This window comes from Mixophyes fleayi, chromosome 2 (genome assembly GCF_038048845.1).
Source record: "Mixophyes fleayi isolate aMixFle1 chromosome 2, aMixFle1.hap1, whole genome shotgun sequence".
In the NCBI taxonomy this organism is placed as follows: Eukaryota; Metazoa; Chordata; class Amphibia; order Anura; family Limnodynastidae; genus Mixophyes; species Mixophyes fleayi.
Genome location: NC_134403.1, coordinates 135077405 through 135100187, shown reverse-complemented (window position 1 = coordinate 135100187; position 22783 = coordinate 135077405). Strand labels below are relative to the sequence as shown.

Below are 22783 nucleotides of genomic sequence, written 5' to 3'. Positions count from 1 at the left end.
AATGGCTCCCACGTCAATCTCCCAATTGGCTCTGATGGTTTAGATATTCCGGTGACAATTGTGGAAACAGTCTAACATAAAACATAGATATTGTCCTGTGCAAGTCTTTTATATTTAAAAGCTCAGTTTTCTCCATTGGTATTACAATCTTGCACATACTAGTTTTCTGCAGTAATGAATATTTCAGGTGTTGTCAGAAGAAACAACATTGAGACAAGCCCCACTTTAATTTGGGTCCTCTAGAAAGCTAGGCTTTTTAAATTTAGGTCTGGCTAAGTATTGTAAATGTCTAACAAGAGTTATGCATTTTATAAAAACATCAGTTAATGCACCTAACTCTTGTTCAAAATCAACTCAAAATATGTTTAGAACATCAACAGAGACATTAAGTTATACACTGATTGCTTGTAAAATTAACTAGATAGGTTTTGCAACATGTTGGGAATACTAAGAATATAACCTGATTTACTACTTGTTGTGAAACTCGCAGGGTTGAGTTTAACATTGTTCACATTTATTTTGTCCCTGACAGACATATCCTAATGAAAGCTTTAATATTTTTTTTCATTATAGCTATTTAAGTAATAATTTTTTTTTTCCCTCTGGTACTTTTTTGTCATTTGTATGTACTTTAGAATTAGCACCAGTCTCCTTTACATATGACTAATATTGTAGTGTTCCATCTGCTTAACAGAGGGATGTAAGCAGAACTCCTCTAGATTTGTGTCCACTCATACAAGCAAGATTGACTAAAAGTGTATATTATAATGTTTCAAAATGTAAATGTTAGTATAAAAGGCTAAACACAGTGTAAAATTAACACGCTCTGTTTAAGGGGAAAATCGGCTGAAACTCTATGCTTATATTTTGAGGCAGTCCTGTGGACTGAAGCACCTATAAGATATTGAATTTTGCACATGCTGTTACTTGTGCAGCATTGTGATCTTCTTAAAGCCAATCAGGATCTTCTCTAAAATTAGTTTGTATTTAAACTTCCTGAAATTGTGAATGAACTCTTCTGAGAACAGTGATTATGCTCTTGCCAGTATATAGGCTATACTCCTGAATACACCATACATGCCAAAATGGGTCTTATCACGGAACTTCATGTTGATATGTTAAACTGCCAATATAGAAACACTTTTTATATAAACCTGTATCAAACAATACGTGTTACAAATGTTTATTCGGATGATTTATTGTGTACTTGGTACATCTCCAGAAAATCCAGAGCCGTTCTTTAAATGGTCTTCAAAGTTTTATGTCCTAACATTTTTTGTGCTAAACAGTATAGTTTTATAGAAAATGGAATAGACTTGGGTTCCAAGGCAGTGGCGGTCAATTATGCTTCCTGGCTGTCTGATCACTGCATATCACTAGTTTGGTAACACACCTATAAGAGAAGGCCATACCTGAGGACGTTTCAACACTGTGATGGTTTCACATAAAGAGGAAACTCTGTTAAATCTAGAGATGGGCGGGCTCGGTTCCCCGAGAACCCGCTCGGTATCCGAGTACCGAGCCGAGCATGCTCAGTACTCTGGCGCCAATTCGAAATCTAGGCAAAACGTCATCGTGACATCGTCTGTTCTCGTGATATTTGAAATCCATAAATACCCGCCTCCACAGCAATCCATCGCCATTTGACAGAGGAAGGGAGTAGGATTAGGTCGCAGGCATCATTAGAGCAGGGAGAGAGCAATTATTCTAGCAATTCTTCTTGCAATTGTAATATTAGGAAGAGAGGAGGATAGAGGAGGCATTTTTGCAAACATTACCAACAGTTTGGGGTGTCATATTCCCTCCTCCAGAAACTATTTTCTGGCTGCAGAAAGTATTAACTAGCAGCACTACTAATTAATATTTTGCACTACAAGTGCTTTGGGGTGTCTCACATTCCCCAGTGTGAAACAATAAATTATCTGGTGTTGAAAGTATTATCTAGCAGCACTATATATTTCATATTTTGCACTACAAGTGTGTTGGTCTCATTAAAATGGATTCAAAGCAGTCCACATATGAGCAGGATCAGCAAGCAGGTGCTGGCACCAGTCCTGATGGTAGTCTTCCCTGTACGTCATCTGGTAAAGCCTATGTAAAAGTACATAGTCTTTTTAAGTCAGGGAAATCCCCCTCCCTCTCCCCCAAAAAGAGCTGGAACAGGAAAAGTTACGTGCCAAGAAAAAAAAAATTGCCAACATGCCATTCTACACACGCAGTGGCAAACAAAGAATGAGGCCTTCGCCTTTCTCTTAGTGCCAGATCTAAAAATGTTACTGAGCCTTCTTCTTGTAAGGTCAGTCGTGAGCAAGCAAGACCAAGTAATTCGGAGTCTAAAAGTGGTGCACAAGTACTGTTACGTATGAAAGCCGAGCTGCAAGAAAACAGTAAGGCATTAGAGGAAAATGTATGCTCTGAATCCGAAATGACACCAATCCCTGAGGAGAGTCCATCCACGAGTGGTATGTGTAATCGTGACCATTCTGATAGTGTAAAGAAGGGCCCTTTCGGCATTTCTGCTGATGTGTGCCTGAACAGCCCGAGTGTAGCTGGTGATACACCAAGTGAGGATGACACTTTGGAACTAGAGGAGGATGAGGGGGAGTTTTGGGTATCCGACGAGGGCACTGATGAGGATGCGGTTGATTGTGTAAGTCCTGCACCAGTGGCAGCAGTTCTGGCACCAATTTGCACTTTCCAAACACAAGCAGGGATGACGCAGGTGGCAGACCACAACAGTTTGACATCTGGGCTGGTTTGAAAGATTTGACCAAAAAAATGTGTGATCTTGCCCATAACTCCAACCAATCCTACTATTATCATGCAAAGGATGGTGGAGTGCCTAGCAGGGATTAAACTGTATTTTTCCTAATTTGCACTAATAAGGTTTGGGTGTAATATAAGTGCTGAATTGCTAAGAGTCATTGATGAAAAGGAAGACAAGCAGGCTTGTCTGTTGAATTTGCAGGCAAATTCTACTGCGTTATATAGGTAACACCCAAAGAGAAGAGCTACATTGCTGACTGGTAAAAAGTGTTAAGTGAGGTTAATAATAATGTAGGTACAAAATAATACCTAAATTAAGTTATTTTAGCCCAAAAAAATTATTTTTTTTAACAAATTGCAAACCAAAACACGCAAGGGCGGTTTTGGCAAAACCAAAACATGAAGGTAATCCAGATCCAAAACCAAAACACGGGGGTCAGTGACCATCTCTAGTTAAATCTCCACTTATTGTTCTGTTTTAGCCCCAAGTTAGTAAGTACAGACTTGTTATATCTTGAAGGTCTGGCTGCTTATTTCTTAATAAAGAAATAACCTCTCTTTATTACAAAAAGTTGATCTGTCTAACTTTTTGTCATTTGAAATTTTCCTCCCTTTATCTGTCAATTCAGACCCCCCACCCACTGAGAAAAAACTTATTTGCTTTGGGGAGTTGGCGCTTTGACCTTAATTGGGCTGACTTTGACAGTGGTGGTCATAAACTATACCACATATGTCCATACTTGAGTGTATGATGAGGAAATTCTGCTAAATCTCCACTTTCTATTACCACTTCAGTCTGCGGTAGTCCTTACCATTTTTGTTTCTATACCACCTATGTGGTGGTATCCGTTAACAAGAATAGTCTTTTCACGTTGAATTCAACTGGGTTTTTCTAAACATTTTGTGTTGGTATTATTGGTACTTACAAGAATGTTTCTGCTTTCTCTTTCCTCGATTAATCTTGCTCCCATTATGGGAATATTTTAGAGTACGGATCTTGGTTTGCTGCACTTCTGTGTAACATCTTACAAAAATAACTTTATTTTAGATTGACTTCTGCTAACTCTTTGATGTTTTGCCAATTATTTTTGTAGTACATTGTTTCCTCCTAGAAAAAATGTTATATTCACATGTGATACCTTTTCAGTGCAAAAATGACACGCATAAGGTGATGCGCTTTACACTTGTCCTTATTAGTCATGTGTTTCACACCAGAACCCTTCATTTTAAAATATTGCAAACGCTTTTATAGTTTACAAAATATATTACATGAAGTCATACTTGAATGTTCTTTTATCTTTACATTGCACACATTTTATTTTATCGGTTGTTGCAATGTAGCAGATTTATTCTGCTTACAGGATATAAAACAGTGTGCATTTACCTGCCATCTCCTGTATATTTCAAACTCCATACTATCTTGTTTTCCTCACTTTAGGAAACAATTATTTATAAATTGAATTTTTTATTATTCTTGGAAAATTTGCCATTGTTAATTTCTAGTTAATAGTTCTTAAGCAGAGTGTCTCTGGGAATTTTACTAGGACTTTTACCTAAAGCCCTGGTACTGTTTACCTTCTGACTTGTCTTTGTTGGCTTTTCTCAAAGTGGACGCTTTTTTCCCTCTATATATTTTAGCTTTGTTGTCGCAAAAGTTAGAGCACAAGCCTATTGTATGTCTTTATTATATTTCTTCCATGCGCTCCGGTTCTGGAGTTGCAAATGACCTGCATATTCAGAAGTTCATGAGCTTCTTGAGATCATTTGTCAAAAACAGAGTACTCATGTTTCAGGCGTGAGCTGAATTATTATTTTTATTTTTATCCCACCCCCCTTCCTAAATAAAAGTACACTTTGCTATGTTTCTGAATTCTGCTTCTCCTATAGATATAAAGCCTACTTGGTGTTTGCTGGGACTTTTTATTGCAAAAGTGCTTTTTAGAGATGTGTATGGAAAGATGTTTTGACATTGTTATTACAAGAACGTATCCTATATTAATTGGCATTTAAGTCCCTTATTTGATGTAATTATCACTTATCAATCTGTAATTCATCGCAGCATGGCAATTGGATTAGTTTAATTCTTCATTTTCACCCTTCTCTAGTGACAGGGTTATGTCTGCTCTGATGACCTCCCTATGTTGTACTGGAGCTTGCAGATCTTCACCATGATTTTCATAAAACCGTTTTTGTTTTGTAAACAAACAGCAAGTATGGAGTGTTTTTTTTTGCAGCATTTTTGATGAATGTAAAATGTGCTTTGTGAAATTTGTTAAATTGCACAATATATGCCATGTCTTACTATAAATATGTGCTCTGACTTCTATAGATTGTTGCTATAAATTGCACTTTCATCCGTTCCCTTTTAGACATGTTAATATAGGCAATATACCTTTTGTCCTTAAGATAAGAGCCCTACTATCAAAATGTAGTAAAAATATATTTTTAAGGTGGTCACATGACATACAAAACTTCAGTGTAATTTGGGCTCCAACACACTCTTTTGGGTGTATGTAGATGTAATTTAAATTCTTAATGTTGGCTGCAGATATGTGATCCCTTACATGATCCGTTTCCTGTTTATTTTTCTGTAATTTGCCATTTCCCTCTATAAATCAATTAGACGTTTTTAAAAACTGTAAAAACTACGCATGTCAATGTTTTACAGCTACGTAATTCGAATTGACTTGATTTTTTCAAGTAATCCTAGAAAGGGGAGCATCCCAAATAGAAACTGCTGAAACTGCCACAGGTGCTTCTCCGAAAACCTTACAGTTGTGGCAATGAGTGTTCAGTATCGCTTCCTTTCTGCACACAAGGCATACTGTTGAGGTATTTGTTGCGGTGATTGGTTTTAATGCTAATTTAGGAATTCCGTTATAGAATTTTTAGATTTGCATGCATATGTTACCCTAATATACAGTCTCTGCTGTATCTGTTAAACTAACAGTAGCTAAGAGCAGGTTAGTTATTTTTCTGTTGTGAAAGGATTAAGATGTGACATTTAACAAATTAAATTGTCTGGTGGCATTTAAGTAGTAATTATGCTAAAGTATTTGTATATGGAATCCATCAAATTATTCATGTCTCTTTTTATTAACTTATACTTCCTAAATATATTTACATGTTACGAGATTTATTTTTTGAGGATGTTGCTTTTGCCAAAATAAAGTTTTGTTTTTTTTAATATGTGTGATTATGACATTAAAAAGTCATTCCTATCAAAATAGTTATGTTCACATTATGCTGTAATCCTACTGGCTTCATTCATTCTAACATGTCTGCATAAAATCCGCAAGTAATAGTGAAAGCCCTCTGTTCCCTTCAGTTATTCAACGTCATCTTTTGGCGTTATGGAAACTATGCATCCACAACAATCTACTTTCTGTTCCTACTTTCTGGACTCTCGCTGAAGAAAACGACATGATCATTGAAAATCGCAAAATAATTTGAAAAACAAGTCAACTTATGCTTAAAGCTAATTTGTTTTGAAAATGTATTTCTGATTTAGCCCCTAGATTATGATATATGAATGCTGTGCTTTAACATCCAGTGTCACAAAAATTTATTTTTTTGCTCCAGCCTTTCTCGGAATGTTTTATCTTTTATGTCTGCTTTCAGTTTATACCAAGCAAAACCTGATGTTCACATTGGTAATAATACCTCAAACTTCTGTGGTTGCATTTACTGCCTTTTTTTAACCAAAAAATAAAGAAGTTATCGCCCAATTTGTCAGGAGGTTTATCTTTTTCCCTTCTATCCATGTGAATATAATTTAACTTCAACTGATGAGCATCGTTCTACAAGTCTTTATTTGTAGCCAGAGAAATTTTTTGATGGCAGTGGCTTTTTTTTTTTTTTTATATACATGAAAAGAAGCACATGTACAATTTCATTTTTTTTTTCATTGCTCCTATGTTTCTTTGTGTGCACATCTTTAGATGCAGTCAGTTTTAAAATGAAGCTTCATGCATAAACATTTGCCCAACTTTGATTCCAATTTGTTCTCCATGCATTCATTGTACACATACAGGTAGTGGTGAAAAAATGGAAACCACATTATGAAGTCAATAAATAGGGTGTTGGAACACCATACGCAGCATGTATTCGCTGTGTCTGCCAATGTTCATAATTGTGTGGGAGGGATGCAACACCATTCTTTCCCTAGAAAGTCACTGAACATGATGCATGGTGGTTGGTGGTGGAAAAAGCAGTCTGAGGCGTACTTCTACAATATCCTTTGAATACTTTATTGGGTTCAGAGATTGTGAATTAGAAGACCACAGCATATGGATAATGTCAGTGTGATGCTTCTCAGTTGAATGGGCAAGAACAAGTGGTATGTGGATGTGAGCATTGTCATCCTGGAGGACAACATGGGGTGAAGATGTTACTTGGCAGTATTGATCGACCTTTCCTTGGGTAATGACTGCACATAAACCATGCCAGGATAATGCACCACACAATATTATGGAACCACCATAATCAAGCACTCTGGGCTCTAGAGTTCTTTAGGTTGGTGCCACACTTGCACTCATCCATTATGATGAAGAATAATTCATCTGTCCATATTGCCTTACTTCATTGCCTGTGCTCTTTGCACCACTGGACTTGCAAACATTGCCAAATGAGATGAGTTTTTTGCACTGCAACATGACTGGAATTTCCAGCTCTCAAGTTCTCATTAAATCGTCTTTTTTTTTTTTTTTTTATATATAAAGTAAACTGGCTCCTTTTGAAACTTGCAGTCTAACGAGCTGCACTTGCTTGCTTATTTTACCTTAGAATTAATTAATGGATTTCACAATCCTGGAGTATGCTTTTTCACCTACTGTTACATTTTTTTTTTGCTGGTATTTTGTCCACTGAGTTCCATGCTGGCAACATTGTTGTTCATAAAATGTTCACAAATTCAGCGGTATTGGTCCCTGAAGCTCATGCTAAAAGCATCCAGCTTTCAAAGTTTCCTCTTGCAGCCGTGCTTGCCATAATTACAGGCAAAAAGAGCACTACATATTCATTATTATTTTTTTAATAACATGACCAAGCTTGAATAGTTCTTTAAATAACATGGAAGACCATGCTTTAAGTCTGCTTGGTGTCACTCAGTTACCCGGGTGTTTTTATTTTCCCTCTTACCATAATGCTGCCATTTTATATTAAAGAAATGGTGTTTGCATAAACTCCAAAAACAAGATGAAGTATAGCTGTGTCTTTATCATTATTTGATAGTTTCCATCTTTTTATAGTAATGTATAAGCAATTAATGTTTACAAATTGAATGACATCTATCTAAAGATAGAGCTAAATGGGTAAAATAGTCCCTCAGTCATTAATGTATTCACTACATTATCTATTCCCATATTCTGTCTCCATGTTGATGCTGAAATGTAGTCATAAAGTTAAATATGGACAAAATTACATGGAGAGAAAAAGGTATTTTATATATGATGCACAAGATCTTTAGTCCCTTCAGGTACCATATGAATAAACAATGCTTCATACAACTGATATCTTCTGATGGAATCCTGTAAGATTTACAGTTGGTGCTACATGTGCAAACATATTGTAGCATACATTTTTTACTTTATTTTACAAGCTTTCGTTCAATCCTCTACTTTCCTCCATTTACTGGTATTTTTTTTACATCAATAGGCTTTCTTATATAACAGCAAAACTTATGCAATTTAGATTATATCTCCTTGCAGTTGATTTTTAATGAACATGAAGCTAAATCCGTCTTCATTTAACTGTTTGTCTCTGTGATCGAGCAAACTATTCTTTTCTACACCTCCTAAGTCTTCTCTTTTGTGTATCTGACTTCATCAACATAACACTGAGCTGATATTACTTCCCACTTGGATTCAAGTATGTGAACATGTCTATTATAAATAGATATTTCCCAACCCTGTTGCCTTTCTTGATCCTGCAGTGTCTCATGAATTGACATTAAAAAGCAGGTAGCGTTGAATCAAAAACTTATTTCCTTTCACAGCCAGTGGGATTTGCAGATTTTGTGTAACCATTGTAATGAAGACCACCTCATTAGAGATGAAAAAAGCTTTTTTAAAATAACAAAGCTGAGACATGAAAAATGCCACAGACAATCTATATATATATATGTAAAACAATATCACTCTTTTACTTTATGCTATAAAATATTGTATTTTAAGTGTAGTAAACTTCTGCATTTGTGCTCTGGAGTTTATGCTAAATTTAGAAACTTCGAGCATTTGATATATCTATTTTTGTAAAGTTATTAAAGGAGTTTAGGGAATAAGTTCTTGCTTAAAAGATCAAATCATTTGTATATATATATATATTTATGTGAAAGATTTAGAAATGTTTGTGGTGTTTAGTTTCTACTTAGATATAGTTGCAATTGTGTTTCTGCTGGAAAGGCATCAGTAGATTCAGTAAAAGCAGGACCTCTCCAGAAGCAAAGCAGATTTTAAACTTTACAGCAGGATTCTAAATTGTTTTGCCTTCAGATAGTTAGCCACTGAGGGCTTGCCCTATGCAACATGAGGTATCTAATTCAGTTCTTTGTTACACAGCTTTAGGAATGCCAGTGGCTTGACAGCGGCTGACCTTGCACACTCCCAGGGTTTTCGAGAATGTGCACAATTCCTCCTAAACCTCCAGAACAGTCGGCTGAATGGTTTCTATTGCGGCAGCGCCTTAAATGGAGGTCACCAGGACAACTCCTCTAATCATCTTAATGGAGTAACGAACAGCCGCAAGCGGTCCTTCCATGATTTGGAGACCTCTACTTTCAAGAAGCTTAGAACTGAAGGTGAGCAATGTCCAGTGAGACAGTATAAAGTTCCAGGAATCAGAACAGAAACACTCCTTGCATTTGTTCATGTTCACAGGTTCCACTATAGGGAATCTAAGTAAAGAAATGTATATCAGGTCTGTAAGTGATGTAAATAAAAAGAGATCCATTATTTGAAAAATATTTTAAATCATTCAGTCATAAAGACAAACATTAATAAAGAGTTAACAAACCAGCAGCACCTGTGTTTTTGTACAGAGGTGTTTTAATCATAGGTGTAAAAGTTTTTCCTGTTACTCTAAGAAAGCTCAAAGCAATTTAATTGACATATGGATTTATGTTTAGCACATTATCAACCCCTGGTTGAAACCCATTACACATCTGTTAAAGTAACAACTATGAATCATTACTAGAAGTACAGAATTAACTTTCTTTATACCCAGCATAAACCATGTATTGTTCAATTTTTTGCTCTGCACCCACATAGTTCTCATGCCTGATGGAGTTGAAATATTGGGTAATTTGAGAACTTTTAATTCACTTCCCCTCCAGAGTGCACTGCTTGGCATGTATTTCTTATGTTTTTACTGCAGATAATCTGGCATATACACAATATGGACAAAAGTATTTGGACGCTTGACCATTACACCAACAGGGACTGTAATGACATTGTAATGACATTGTATTCAAATACATATACTTTAATATGGAATTTGTCACTCTTTTTCAGTGATAACACCTTCTACTCTTCGTGGATGGCTATCCGCAAGGTGTTGGAATGTTTCTGTGGGAATTTGTGCCCATTTTTTCTGTAGAGCATTTATGAGGTCAGGCACTGATGTTGGACGAGAAGGCCTGGCTCGCAATCTCTGTTCCAATTCATCCTAAAGGTGTTTGATGGGGTTGAGGTCAGGGCTCTGTTCAGTCGAGTTCTTCCACACCAAACTCATCAAACCATGTCTTTGCAGTCCTTGCTTTGTGCAGTGGGGCACAGTCATGTTGGATTAGTAAAGGGCCTTCCCCAAACTGTTTCCACTTGGAAGCATAGCATTGTCCAAAATGACTTTGCATGCTGAAGATTAAGATTGCCCTTCACTGGAGATAAGGGGCCTAGCCGAAAACCCTGAAAAACAGCCCCATACCATTATCTCTCCTCCACCAAACTTCACTATTGGTATAATGCAGTCAGGCAGGTAACATTCTCCCAGGATTCGCCAAACCCAGACTCGCCCATGTGACTGCCAAATAGAGAAGAGTGATTCTTCACTCCACAGTACACGTTTCCACAGTCTAGTGTCGGTGTGCTTTACACTACTCCATCCGATGCTTGGCATTGACTTGGTAAAGTGAGGCTTGCATGCAGCTGCTCGGCCATGGAAACCCATTCCATTAAGTTCCCACTGTACAGTTTTGTGCTTGCATTAATGCCACTGGAAGTTCGGAAATCTTCAGCTATGGAATCAGCAGAGTGTTGGCGATTTTTGCGCATCATGTGCCTTAGCAGTCATTGACCCTGCTCTGTGATTTTACGTGGACTCCCGCTTTGTGGCTCAGTTGCTGTTGTTCCTAAACATTTCCACTTTCTAATAATATCACTAACTGTTGACCCTGCAATACCCAGCAGGGATGAAATTTCACAAACCATCTTAATGCAAGTACCAATGAGCTCTTCAGAACGCCCAATTTTGTATCATAAATGTTTGCAAATGGAGACTGCATGGCTAGGTGCTTAATTTTATACACATCTGCCTACAGGTCTGACTGAAATGCCTCAATTCAATAATTAACAGGTGTGGCCAAATACTTTTGTTCATGTAGTGTATATTTACATGTCTTTCTAATGGTAGAAAAGTTAAAGGTAATTTCTATCCATATTAAGGAGCGTATGGCTTTGATAGAACAACATGTATTTCATTTCCAATCATCCATGGCAACCTTTACAATGGGTAAGTTCTCTTCTAGCTTTAGTAGAGAGAGGTTAGTCACTGCCAGATATCAGTAAGGGGCAGAATCGCACAGTACAGAGAGATATGGACCCAGTCGTCACAGATCTGTGTATTTTGGATATTGTAAGAAATGGATACAAGATGCAAAATTTCATCATTATCCTAGAGGAAAGTTGTTTTTTTTTTTGTTTTTTTTTGTCCAGTCCAGAACTCATCAACCCTAGGAGATTTGGAAGCCTTGCACAACATTCTGCATAATTTCTTAAAATCTCAGCCAATTTTCCTTGTTCCTTCAGGTCAGGAGAAAACAGGTCTTTATTCCTTGTCAGAAAATCGTCAGCAGCCTTCCGTGCTGGACTTAGAGGCTCAACAGGTTTGTCCATGCCAGACACTTTCGTATGGAATCTGTTCTATCAACATACCCATCAGTGTAAGGAATTTTATCATGTCCATAGCCCTCCAGAATCTTTACTTTCATATACCCGTTGCAGTTCATCTCTGGAAGGTTCGGGGCAATGGGTCAACACTTTCAGCTCACTGGCTTGACAAAATCACAGAGAACTTTTATCAAACTGCAAATCACTCTGGTGGAATTCAGAAAGTAAGGAGTCATAAAATGGTCTTATTTGGGCAACGTCCTTCTGGTAGGGAGTTCGGAGCACATTATTGACTGCATGATCGCTCCAGTGATGCTTTTTTGCAATAACATGGCAGGATTGTGGACAAAAAAGTTATCACTTTCCATCACAACAAAAAGTTTCCAGGGTCCAGATAAACGCCATGCAAAACAAGGTATCTCTGCCAGAAGAAAGCTGCATCAAGATCCAGTTCCGGACCCATGAACTTCAAACTTCTCACCAAACAATCTCGAGATGGGATCTCCGATAGATTTTACTGGATCGTACCATCACTCTGCCAAGAAACACCAAGAGGTCTCAGTTGGTGGCAAAAAGGAAAGAGGAGTATCACTGTTAGGGGCATATTCAATTAGGATTTGCGCCCGCAATTACGCGCGTCTGCCCGTGTAAAGTGACATTACGGTACCGCAACATCGCTGATTGGAAATCCGCAATGTTGCGTACCCGGACCTGTGCAGCTACGCATAATCGCGGGCACGAATCCTAATTGGATATGCCCCTAAAAGTGGATAAAATGTCAGACTTCAGTTCCACAAGCTAGGGAACCCACCTTCTGGAACAAACGGCACAAAATGTGAAAAAAAACTTCACATTAACGTCTTAGAAATGAGAACCGTATGGAAGGCATTTCCACACTTAAACATTCTGTTAAAAGGGAAAGGCCTCAGAATATTCTCAGACAAGATAGTCGTGGCCTTCATAAATCCATGAAGGTAACTGAAGCAGAAACATGATGGCAGAATGGTAAAAATCATGTCTTGGATAGAGAAATATCTGAAGTCACTCGGGTAAACAGAACATAGGAACTGATTACATCAGTTGGAGACCAGTTCATGCAGCGATGCGGACTCTACAACAGTTGGTGTTCCAGATAATAGAAAAATATGGGCCTCCTCTGGAGGACATTAAGGCACCAAACCAGAATACAAAGGTACCCAGGTTCTTCTCTCTACACAAAACACCAGAGACAGAGGCAATAGACTCTTTGACGGTTGAATAGATATGTCACCTGGGACATGTCTTTCCTTCGTTTTCAGTAGCCACTTGCATACCAAAAAACATTTAAAAAGTAGTTAGAAGTGATAGCAATCATTCCATTTTGGCCACTTGGTCTGCTGATTTTGGTTACCTAACTACTTTTAAAGCTTTAATGGAGATTGAGTGGAAGCTGCTCAGAGAGAAGGGAGTCATTGAGCCAGTGATGAATACAGTTGTATAAGAGATTATTAAAGAGTTCTTCTATTGCATGGAAACACATGGTATTGGGTCTAAATTCAGTCTGACTACAACAACTATTTTACAGATCCTTGACTTCCTTAAGGAAGGATTCAACAAGGGTCTTGCCCAATCTACTGGTACAAGGTAAAATACCAACTTTGCTTCACATTCATTTTTTGTTTCTTCAAAGCAGTGAAGAGGATTTATCCATCTATTAGGTTCTTAGTGGCTCCGTGGGACCTAAGTTTAGTGCTCAACACTTCTATGTCTCACCCTTTTGAACCATTGTATGCAAGAGGTTTTCCTTGTGGCTGTAACTTTTGCCTGCAGGGTTGGAGAACTAAAAGGCCTGTGATGTAATGATCCCTTTCTGAATGTCTGCAAAGATCACGTGGTACTTACTACAATTTCCAGAAACGTCTGATTGCTATGTTTACATTCCACATTAATCAGAACGTTTTGCTGCCATCCTTTTGTCCACAACTTAATGAAAATGAGAACATTGTACATGTTGGATATAATCAGGACTATTTCCATATTTATCAAGGACTGAAGGATTTAGAAGCACAGAACAACTTTGTGTCATTCCCTCAGTACTTTGGAAAGGGCGTGCCCCTTGTAAACAAGCCATTTCTTGATGGATTAGAGAAGTAGTTATACTAACATACAAGAGGAATGGCCATAAGGTGCCAGAGATTCTAAGGGCCCGCTTAACATGAGCGGTAGCAACATCTTGGACATGAAGGGCTTAGGTCTCAGCAACAGCTTTACAAACAGCTGGTCACTAGTCCTTATCTGAATGTCTTAACGTTTGGAAAACATGTTTCTCATGCAGCCACTGAATATATTCTTGGTTCTGCTGCATGTGTGTTTAATTTGCTCTTTGTAGGCCTCCCTACTGGATTTGTTTGGTACATCCCATTGTAAAGGCTGCCATGGAGTATTTTTAGGAAAAGGAATTAATGGTAACTATAAATTTTGTACCAGGGTAGGCAGGATCTGCTTCCCCTTTTAGTTTATTTATTTACAAAACAAAAAAAAGCCCTTTAAAACTATCATTCTTGACTTGATAATATTCTAGTCTGAATGTGCCTAAATGCAGCATAGCCCAAGTAGTTTTTGCAGTAAATGTTTACCTGTTGATTATACTGGATTATTTTTGTTTGTTTTGCAATCAATAGATTTTATTTATCTATTTTACAGCAGGCATCTTTGTTGCGAGTCAGGCCGAGTACATGACTGGAGGGATGGAGGACGATGTTGAGAATATGCATGTAGAAACTCACTCAGAGATATCAGGTGGGATTGGGCAGTTTTCTGACAGATGCTGCAACACGATTGAAGATCTGAAACCTCAGGAGAGCACATCTGTTAGACCAACAGATGATAATATTTGCTCGGTGTCTACAATACAAACACCTTTCCGATGTATCAGTCAATATGCTTATTTCTGAAATGGTCTCAAGTGTCAACTGATGTTGACCATATCAACCTTAAATGATATGTACCATAGCTTTATAAATGTTACCACACTTAATAAAGACTTTGGGGTGCAGTGTGTTTTACTTGGTAAAGGAGCATTCCCATCCAGCACACGCTGTTTTGTAAAGTACAACAAAGATCACCTCTGCAGTGTTCATTTTGCCATTGGCTTAATGGACCTTAACTATTGTGACTATTTTATTTTATTATTATTATTATTATTATTATTATTATTATTACCTCCCCCCACCTTTCTGACTAATTGGATTTTTATTTTAATTGAACTGTAATTTGATTATATTCCCTGGACACTTACTGGCATGAAAGGAATTAAATTAAAACATGTCCAAACTTTTATTGGGTGCACTGGTTTTGGCTTTAAAAACGTTTACAAATCTCTTCAGTTTGTAGTATGTTGAGATGTTTTGTTCCTGTCAAAAAGCAAATACTTGGTCAACACTAAGGGAGCAAAGGCACAGAAGTAACATTTTGTGCTTAATTTAGAACCATCCCATTCCCTCACAAAGATCAAAGTATTGAGACTGAGACACTTATCTGTTTTCTATTGTATGACTTTATTTTATTTCATGTCTCATGTTATATTTTTAATTCTTAAGGGGTAGTAATGGTAGTAGGGAATCTCCTTCACATCCAACTCCCTGACTAGTAACATGACGCCCCCTCCAAGCATGGAATCTGGAAGAACTTACAACGGTGTCAAGATTGTGTTGGTGGCATGACAGTAACTGGCTGTGGCACCAGGGTGTTTAGGTGCTGCCATCCAACACAGTCCCACCTCTGCAAAAATTGTCTAGTCACCGTTACTGGAGATGGCAATGTTGAGTGAGCTGAATGTCTGTAACAGAAGCGATATATGGACAGGCCACATATAGAAAAAAGTGTGACTTGCCCTTTTAAAGGAATTAAATATTTCTCAGGTTGCTGGAGTATTTTTTTGCCCTAGTGTTCAACATATAAATTGCATCACGGTAGCGTAATTTGGAACTCTACTATTAAGACTTTGATTTTTTTTTTAATGCCCCAGAATGGATACCAACAGGATATTAACAGCTATAAAAGCAACAGTTGTAGCCTCTGGAGTGAATCTAATCCAAGATAACTGACCTACCACATTTATGGGTTATTAATGTTCCCTTTCGTTGTATACAGCAAATGCTATAGTATCATGGCAGATTAGTTTAGACTACCTGGAGTATGGCGCTTAAAGGCCAGGGGCACAGAAGATTCAACATTTTAGTCATATAAAATGTACAAATGCTCTGTATCTAAGGATTGCAATAACAGCCTAAACATTTGCCTTTAAAGAAAAAGAAATGCTGATTTATTCAATATTGAAACATTTACAGATCAAAACATTTACAGTTCTGAGTATTGAAATGTAATTTGCAGCACAATAGTTTGATGCTAATTACTATGGTCAAGTTACTTGTATTCTGTTAAACAGATTGTTGAGAATATAGTCTTTACATCATGAAAGCTTTTATAATAGAGTAAATCATTTCTATTGTACAAATATCAATATTTGGTTTAGCTAAGTAATAAGATGACATTATGTACACACCTTTGATATTCTATGGCAACAACAATGTAAATAAAATATATGTGCATGTTTTTATGTGTGAATTGAAACAAACATAACCAAATGAGGTATGACCACAGTTCAATATTAAAACCATGTTAATGTGTATACACAATCTATAAACAAAATGGATGGAAGTACTCGCACATCTAATATAGTGAAGAACTGACTAGTGTTTCATCAATAACCTGAAATACTACACACACACACACACTCTACTAATGATTTGGCTAAACACACTTTATGCTGAGTATATTATACTATGAACTAATTGTGTTTTATAAAAGACAGTGGTATTACATTTCCTATTGCTGTCTGTTATATGTCACGTTTTAAGGGGCAGAGTTAGCTACAAAATATATTAGGGAATTTTCACATATAGTCAAATATCCCCCATTTAATGGGAAAATGTTGTAGTTACAGTCATGTATTTTTACTTTATCTTCCCCTATATAACATGTACACCATGGTTTGTGAGAAGGGCAAATGTATTCTTTGTATACAAACAATAGTTGGGATATTTCTGGTTTCTTTAAAGAAGAACCACAAAATACCAACAATTTGTAATAACGGTCACCTAAAAATACTATCACCAAAAATAGAGATGTAGAAATTGTGCTTATGTGTATTATATTCTCAGAGTACTTTGTCTTAACCATATTCAGGAACCTTTTTTTGGTCATTGATATTTATATGGCAAATCGCCTCTCTACTATAACATGTATTTATACCAAGGAATACTATAACCATATAAATGAACGTTGCTGTTAACAGAATGCTTTTATACAGGTCACGGAAATCAAAGGTGACTTCTAATATCTGTCTACAAGTTTTCTTTTTGAACACTGAAGTGATGAAGTCAGAAATTGTTTATCCAGTACATTAGGGTGGTGTCACACAGATGCTTTGAACACTAGCAATTTTCCAGTTTTAGAAGCACTCATGCCAAATTTTAAAGCGTTTCTATCTCAGCTGGTAAAGTGCAGTGTTTTTAATTATTGCAGCTTATAAAGAGAGCTTAAAATGCTCTGTTTTGACAATCTGGACACTGCTTTAAATAAACTACACTTTAGCGATTTTAAAGCACTTATGTGAGATTCTTTTAATTTTTCTCCTAAAAATTAGTTATGTCACTTGATTGATTTAGACTTGAAATGTAGTGAAAAGTGCCTTTGTGACTTATATACTTATACTCATTTGTTGTATTCCAATCTTTTCCTGAAACTAAAAATCATTTACCTATAATCTTAACATAAAGAGGTGATTAAAAAGGCATGAACCATTTTGGTAGTGTATTCTAAATAAAGCTACTCATACATCTATTTAAAGGTGCAGAAAATTGTGTTGTAAATCTTGCTAAAATAAGTTTCCTGCATGTGGTTGAACAACAAAGTAATATGTTTTGGGTATGCTTACGGTGGTAAATTTTGCTCCCTCTTTACTGTCACTATAGGGCATAACTGGCATTATAGAGAGGGATTCAAATAAAACAAACATACCAGACTTTTAGGGGCATATTCAATTGTCCGGAATCTTCGCCGTGTTAAAATTACTACCGTTGTTTGGTAATAGTTAGCTGCGAAATCCAGCGAGAAAACTACCGTAATAACGGTTTTTCCGCACACTATTACCGTAATAACAGTAATAGTGCACGGAGCGCGAGATTTTCAGCGTTTCTGCCGACAATTGAATATGCCCCTTAGTGAGGGTTACAATGTAATGAGAGAAAACTGAGAAATATTTATAATTTGTTCTACAGGTAGCTGGTTGCTTTGGGCAACACTTTCCATTTATACATTTTCCTGTAGTTTTCATAAATGTCTCACTAAAGTAAAAAATGTCATTTTGGGTGGAGTACAAAGAGTTAGAAACAAACAAGCGCTTATCTACTCCGTGAGTTGCTAATGGTTTTAATGATCCCGCGCCGACCTCCTTTGTGAAATAAGCCAAGTAGTTGTGATTGCCCATCTCCTGTAAACTTCACCTTTAGGTGAATAGTAGGTTGGTTGGGGTGGGGGCAACAACACTGTCCATACAGGAAGTGGAAACGCGTTTGCTCCAGGAGAGTAACAGGTAATAAGGATCTGATTGTACCTTGTGCTCCACCCAAAACTACATTTATTTATTTATAAAAAAAAATTGTTAGGAGTTTTTTTGCATTGGTAGTTGAGTTCCTCTAATTCATTATATTAAAGTAAATCTAGATAGTTTGTTACTTGTGGAGCTTATGTATATGACCCAGTTCTCAGTTGCAGTGAAGAGCAGGCTTTCAGTATGCACAAAGCAGACAATTGTAATGCAATATTCTGTAGGAAATTGAATGAAACATCGGGTTTTATATGTAATGTTTGCACACATGATTTTCTATCAAACTTCTCAAGATTTGTGACAGGTTTGTTTCTTAATGCAGATATGAATGGTAGCACGCACAGTACGTTAACAAATGGACAATCAAGTAATGGACACATTGCCCTTCTCGGTGAAATGGAAACAAGTCCTGCCAAGTGCCTTCTGTCATCCGAAGGATTCAGCATTGTCACAATCACAAATGGGAACAAAGAGAGCTCTGTTGGGCATGGGACTTTTACTGAAAATAAGATGGAAGCTGTAACTTCCCAAGGATGTGGCTCTTTGCATGCTAATGGAAGTCCTAGTAGTTGTGTGACACCTAGGCCATCCTGGGGTGAGGGGGTTGCTGATGTGTTGCAGTATGGATATTACCATGGGTTTGGTGATTCTGCTGAAAGCTTACCTGAATTCAGTAGTCTTATAGATCATTGTGATTCGGTAAATGTTGAGCATAGGTATAAAAGTGCATTCATAAGCACACTTCACCAATATCAGGGATTCTGAGACTGCTTCTCTAAGATATTCTTTTTCCATAGTAAAATTTAAATTTAAGGCCTTGTATTGGAACATATCACAAAATAGCTGTTCCTATTAAGGGTAAATATCTCCTTCAAATTTGTGGAGTCTTTTTTTTTTTTTGTGCCACTTTTTGTTACTTACAGCTTCACATGGGAAAATGACTTTTGTACATTTTAATATGTTAATTGATTATTTTTTTTTGTAGAAAATATATGTAATAAGTTTAGTAATGGACAGCTAATAGGGACACTTTGATTCCTGCAATTTGAGCAAATATAGGCGGGTTTAAAGAAGGCAATTTCAACATTGAAAGGCTAAATCCACTTCTGTAACATTTTTTATTGTACAGCGTATTTCCTAAAGCCTCTTAACCACTGGTGTTAATTGCATTTGTTTACTAATTGTTTTTAATGCTGGAAAAATGCATGTTAATGAGTATGACCATAGAAACAATTGCTTCTAGTGTCCCTATACCTACTACTGCTATTACGAAGAGTGTGCATTAAAAAAAAAATAGTTTATACCCAGTGATATTGAGTGATACATGATGCCACTGAAACATTTAAATTGGAGCAAGATGCAGACTTTAATGTAGCAAATATAAAGAAGATTGAGGTGGTACGTTCTCCTTGGTAAATAACCAGTTAAATCATAACCAGTATATGTTACAAAAATGGCATTAGCCTTTTGGCGTTTCAATATTTTATTTTTTTTGTCATGTATTTTTTTTTATTTTTTTTTTTTAGAATTGCTATGCAAAATATTAATACAGGTGGTTTAAATATGTTTTTGTTCAAGTGTATTTTTGTAATAGATGTTAATATCCTTCTTCAACTATTATGTGCCTATGTCCGGTGCATACTGTTAGACTGCGCTATAATGAGTAGTGTATATATTACCTTCTGCTCAAGGTAAACTTAAATGCCACCTTTTGTTTAAAGGACAAGCTCACATTTAGTGGAGCTTTCATGAATATGCCCCCATATTTACATAATTGTGGTCTGCTGTAGCTCCTAAATACTGGAGAGGTAAGTCCATCCACAGCTCCACTATAGGGCTGTTACTTTTTTTTTTTTTTTGCAGAGTGCTCATTTAGCTTGCTGCATTGCTGTGTAGAAAATGTGCATGACTTTGAGCACGCTGGCCCTCTGTTTAAAGGTGGGTTCCCCAGAGTGGAAACATCCATTGTTTGCTGTTATATGGAGGCAAATTTAATTAAAAAATCTCAGCGCAAAAGGTAGAAATGGTCTCTATGTATATATTATTATAGGTTGTTTTTTTTCTTTTTACTTAAAAGAAAATAAAGGGTCCTTTTCATGTTTAGTTAATATTTTTTTATTTTATTTTTTCCCCCTTTTCTGCTGTCACAGTTAAACAAGGTAGTCTGATGTATTCTTGGCAATGCTGTGTTAACGTAAGGGATATTGGGGGGTTACAGATTATGTAATGCAATTGTTTTAATTACAGCATAATAGTCTGAACTCGTACTTCCAGAACTGATAGTAATGTAATGTGTTTATAACAGTAGTTCAGAGTTATCTATGACTGCATGGCATATTTTCTTTCTTGGGTTTTTTTTTTTTGCTTTGTTTTTTTTAAAGGATAAAAAAAAACAAATAAAACATGGAGGTCATTTCATTGTTTTTGGATATAATTTGTTTTGGCTTCTGTGTGTTTTTTTTGGCTTTTGTTTCAAGCTTTAAATCATTGCTTTTTGTATTAATGTGTTCTATCAATGTATCAATATTTGTTGCTTTGTTACAGCTGATTTTGCCACTTTCTCAGTGCCAGGATTGAGCAGCTATCAGATTTAATGCATACTGATATTTGAGTGACTGATGCTTATGCTACAATTTGTACTTGAACTTGTTTGGTGACCAGAATACAACCATAAATCCAGGCGTAAATAATTCTGTCTGACGCAGAAAATTACATGTTCATTGACTGAATTATGTTTAGTAAATTCTGTAACCAAACTCCTGTTCCAGCATGTTCAAGTAGAACTATGAAATGTAGCTTGCTTTTCCTTTTATTAGCAGATATGTTTGCTGTACTGTCCTCACTGAGTTAGTGGCACAAGCATTTTTGTTTGAAAACTGACATGATCTGTTTGACTTTCTTATTTTTCTTCAGTTTTTCCAGCTCAACATCATAAAGGGAATGCATGTGCCCTAACATTTTTGTTTTTTAAAAAAAATAAAACCTGTTAATGCATTAATACTTTGTTTTGCATGATTTCTGATATGTTATTATGATGTCTTATCTTCTGTGCAGCAGTGAAAATGTCAGGCAGACAAGTTTGCGAAAACATCAATCATAGATTTAGATTTATCTACACACTGCTTAATGGGCTCGTTCACATTTATCTGGTGTCTTTTCAGCAGCAATCTATCAGAATAGTGCAGGGTTTCCCAAACCCAGTCCTCAAGGCTCCCGAACAGTGCAGGTTTTCCATATCTCCTTGCTGGACCACAGGTGTATTCATTACTGAATGACACATTGTAACAGATCCACAGGTGGTCCTAACTATGTCACATGTGATCCGGAAAACCTGCACTGTTAGGAAGCCCTGAGGACTGGGTTTGGGAAACCCTGGAATAGTGCATTAAATATTGGACAAGTGCTTTCTCATGGGTTTATTCTCAACCATTGTTAAATTTTAACGTTTCAGAACATGACATAACCTATTTGTCACATGTTGATTTGTAATAGAATGAATATAATTATAAAGTAATTGTTAAACTTGTACAAAATGGATTGTTTCCAGTAACAAATGAACTCTTCCAAAACTAGAGATGGTTTGTAATTTTAATGGGTTTGTGCAGCTTTGGTTTCAATTTCTATCCAACCTAATTTTATATAAAAAAAAAATTGGGGGAGGGGGGGGCATACTGGGGTATCTTTTGGTAACCTATGGAAATAGACAGCTCTGGGGTTATATCCATTATCTAAGGAAAAATAGATAAAACTAATAAAAATACACTAACATACTTGAAGTCCCATAAAATTACCCCTAAGAGGATTTTATTCTCCTAACTGGGTTTACCAAACTTGTACTTTTAAACAAGGGCATATAGGGGTATTTTTTTCTTTTAACTGGGGGCCCTTTAGGTGTTACCAAAGACACAAATAGGTTCCCCCTGTTTTTATTCAAATTGATCAAACACAAACTGGATCGATCAGTGACTATTATAGTTTAAATTAGAACTATGTCAGCAAGATAATCCTTTATAACATTGATGCGGTTTACTGTAACAATACATAAGAACTTGTTGCCTTCATTGTAAAAAATTCTATCAAGAGAAGTAAAGGTTTCCTGGAAAGCGCTCCACCTCCTTTTGTTGCCTGGGGTGGCACTTGTACACTGCTGTTTCCTCCTAGCCGTCCTGCGGAAGTGAATACAAACGGACACAGTGAGAGTAGTTGTGTCAGAAAATGAAGAGTACACTGTCCTATAGCATGCTGTCTGCTGCAGTGAGGGGCCAAT

At 36.6% G+C, this 22783-nt stretch overlaps 1 protein-coding gene across 1 annotated transcript in view; it reads left to right on the top strand.

Moving 5' to 3' along the window:
• Window positions 1–21514, top strand: part of ANKRD10 (ankyrin repeat domain 10) — a 28142-nt gene extending 6628 nt beyond the window's left edge. Inside the window, exons 4-6 of the mRNA XM_075200018.1 lie at window positions 9324–9562; window positions 14550–14645; window positions 18839–21514. Of these exons, the coding sequence (XP_075056119.1) occupies window positions 9324–9562; window positions 14550–14645; window positions 18839–19281 (778 nt within the window). The 3' untranslated portion in view covers window positions 19282–21514. The remainder of the gene's footprint in view (window positions 1–9323; window positions 9563–14549; window positions 14646–18838) is intronic.
• Window positions 21515–22783: the final 1269 nt, after the last annotated feature.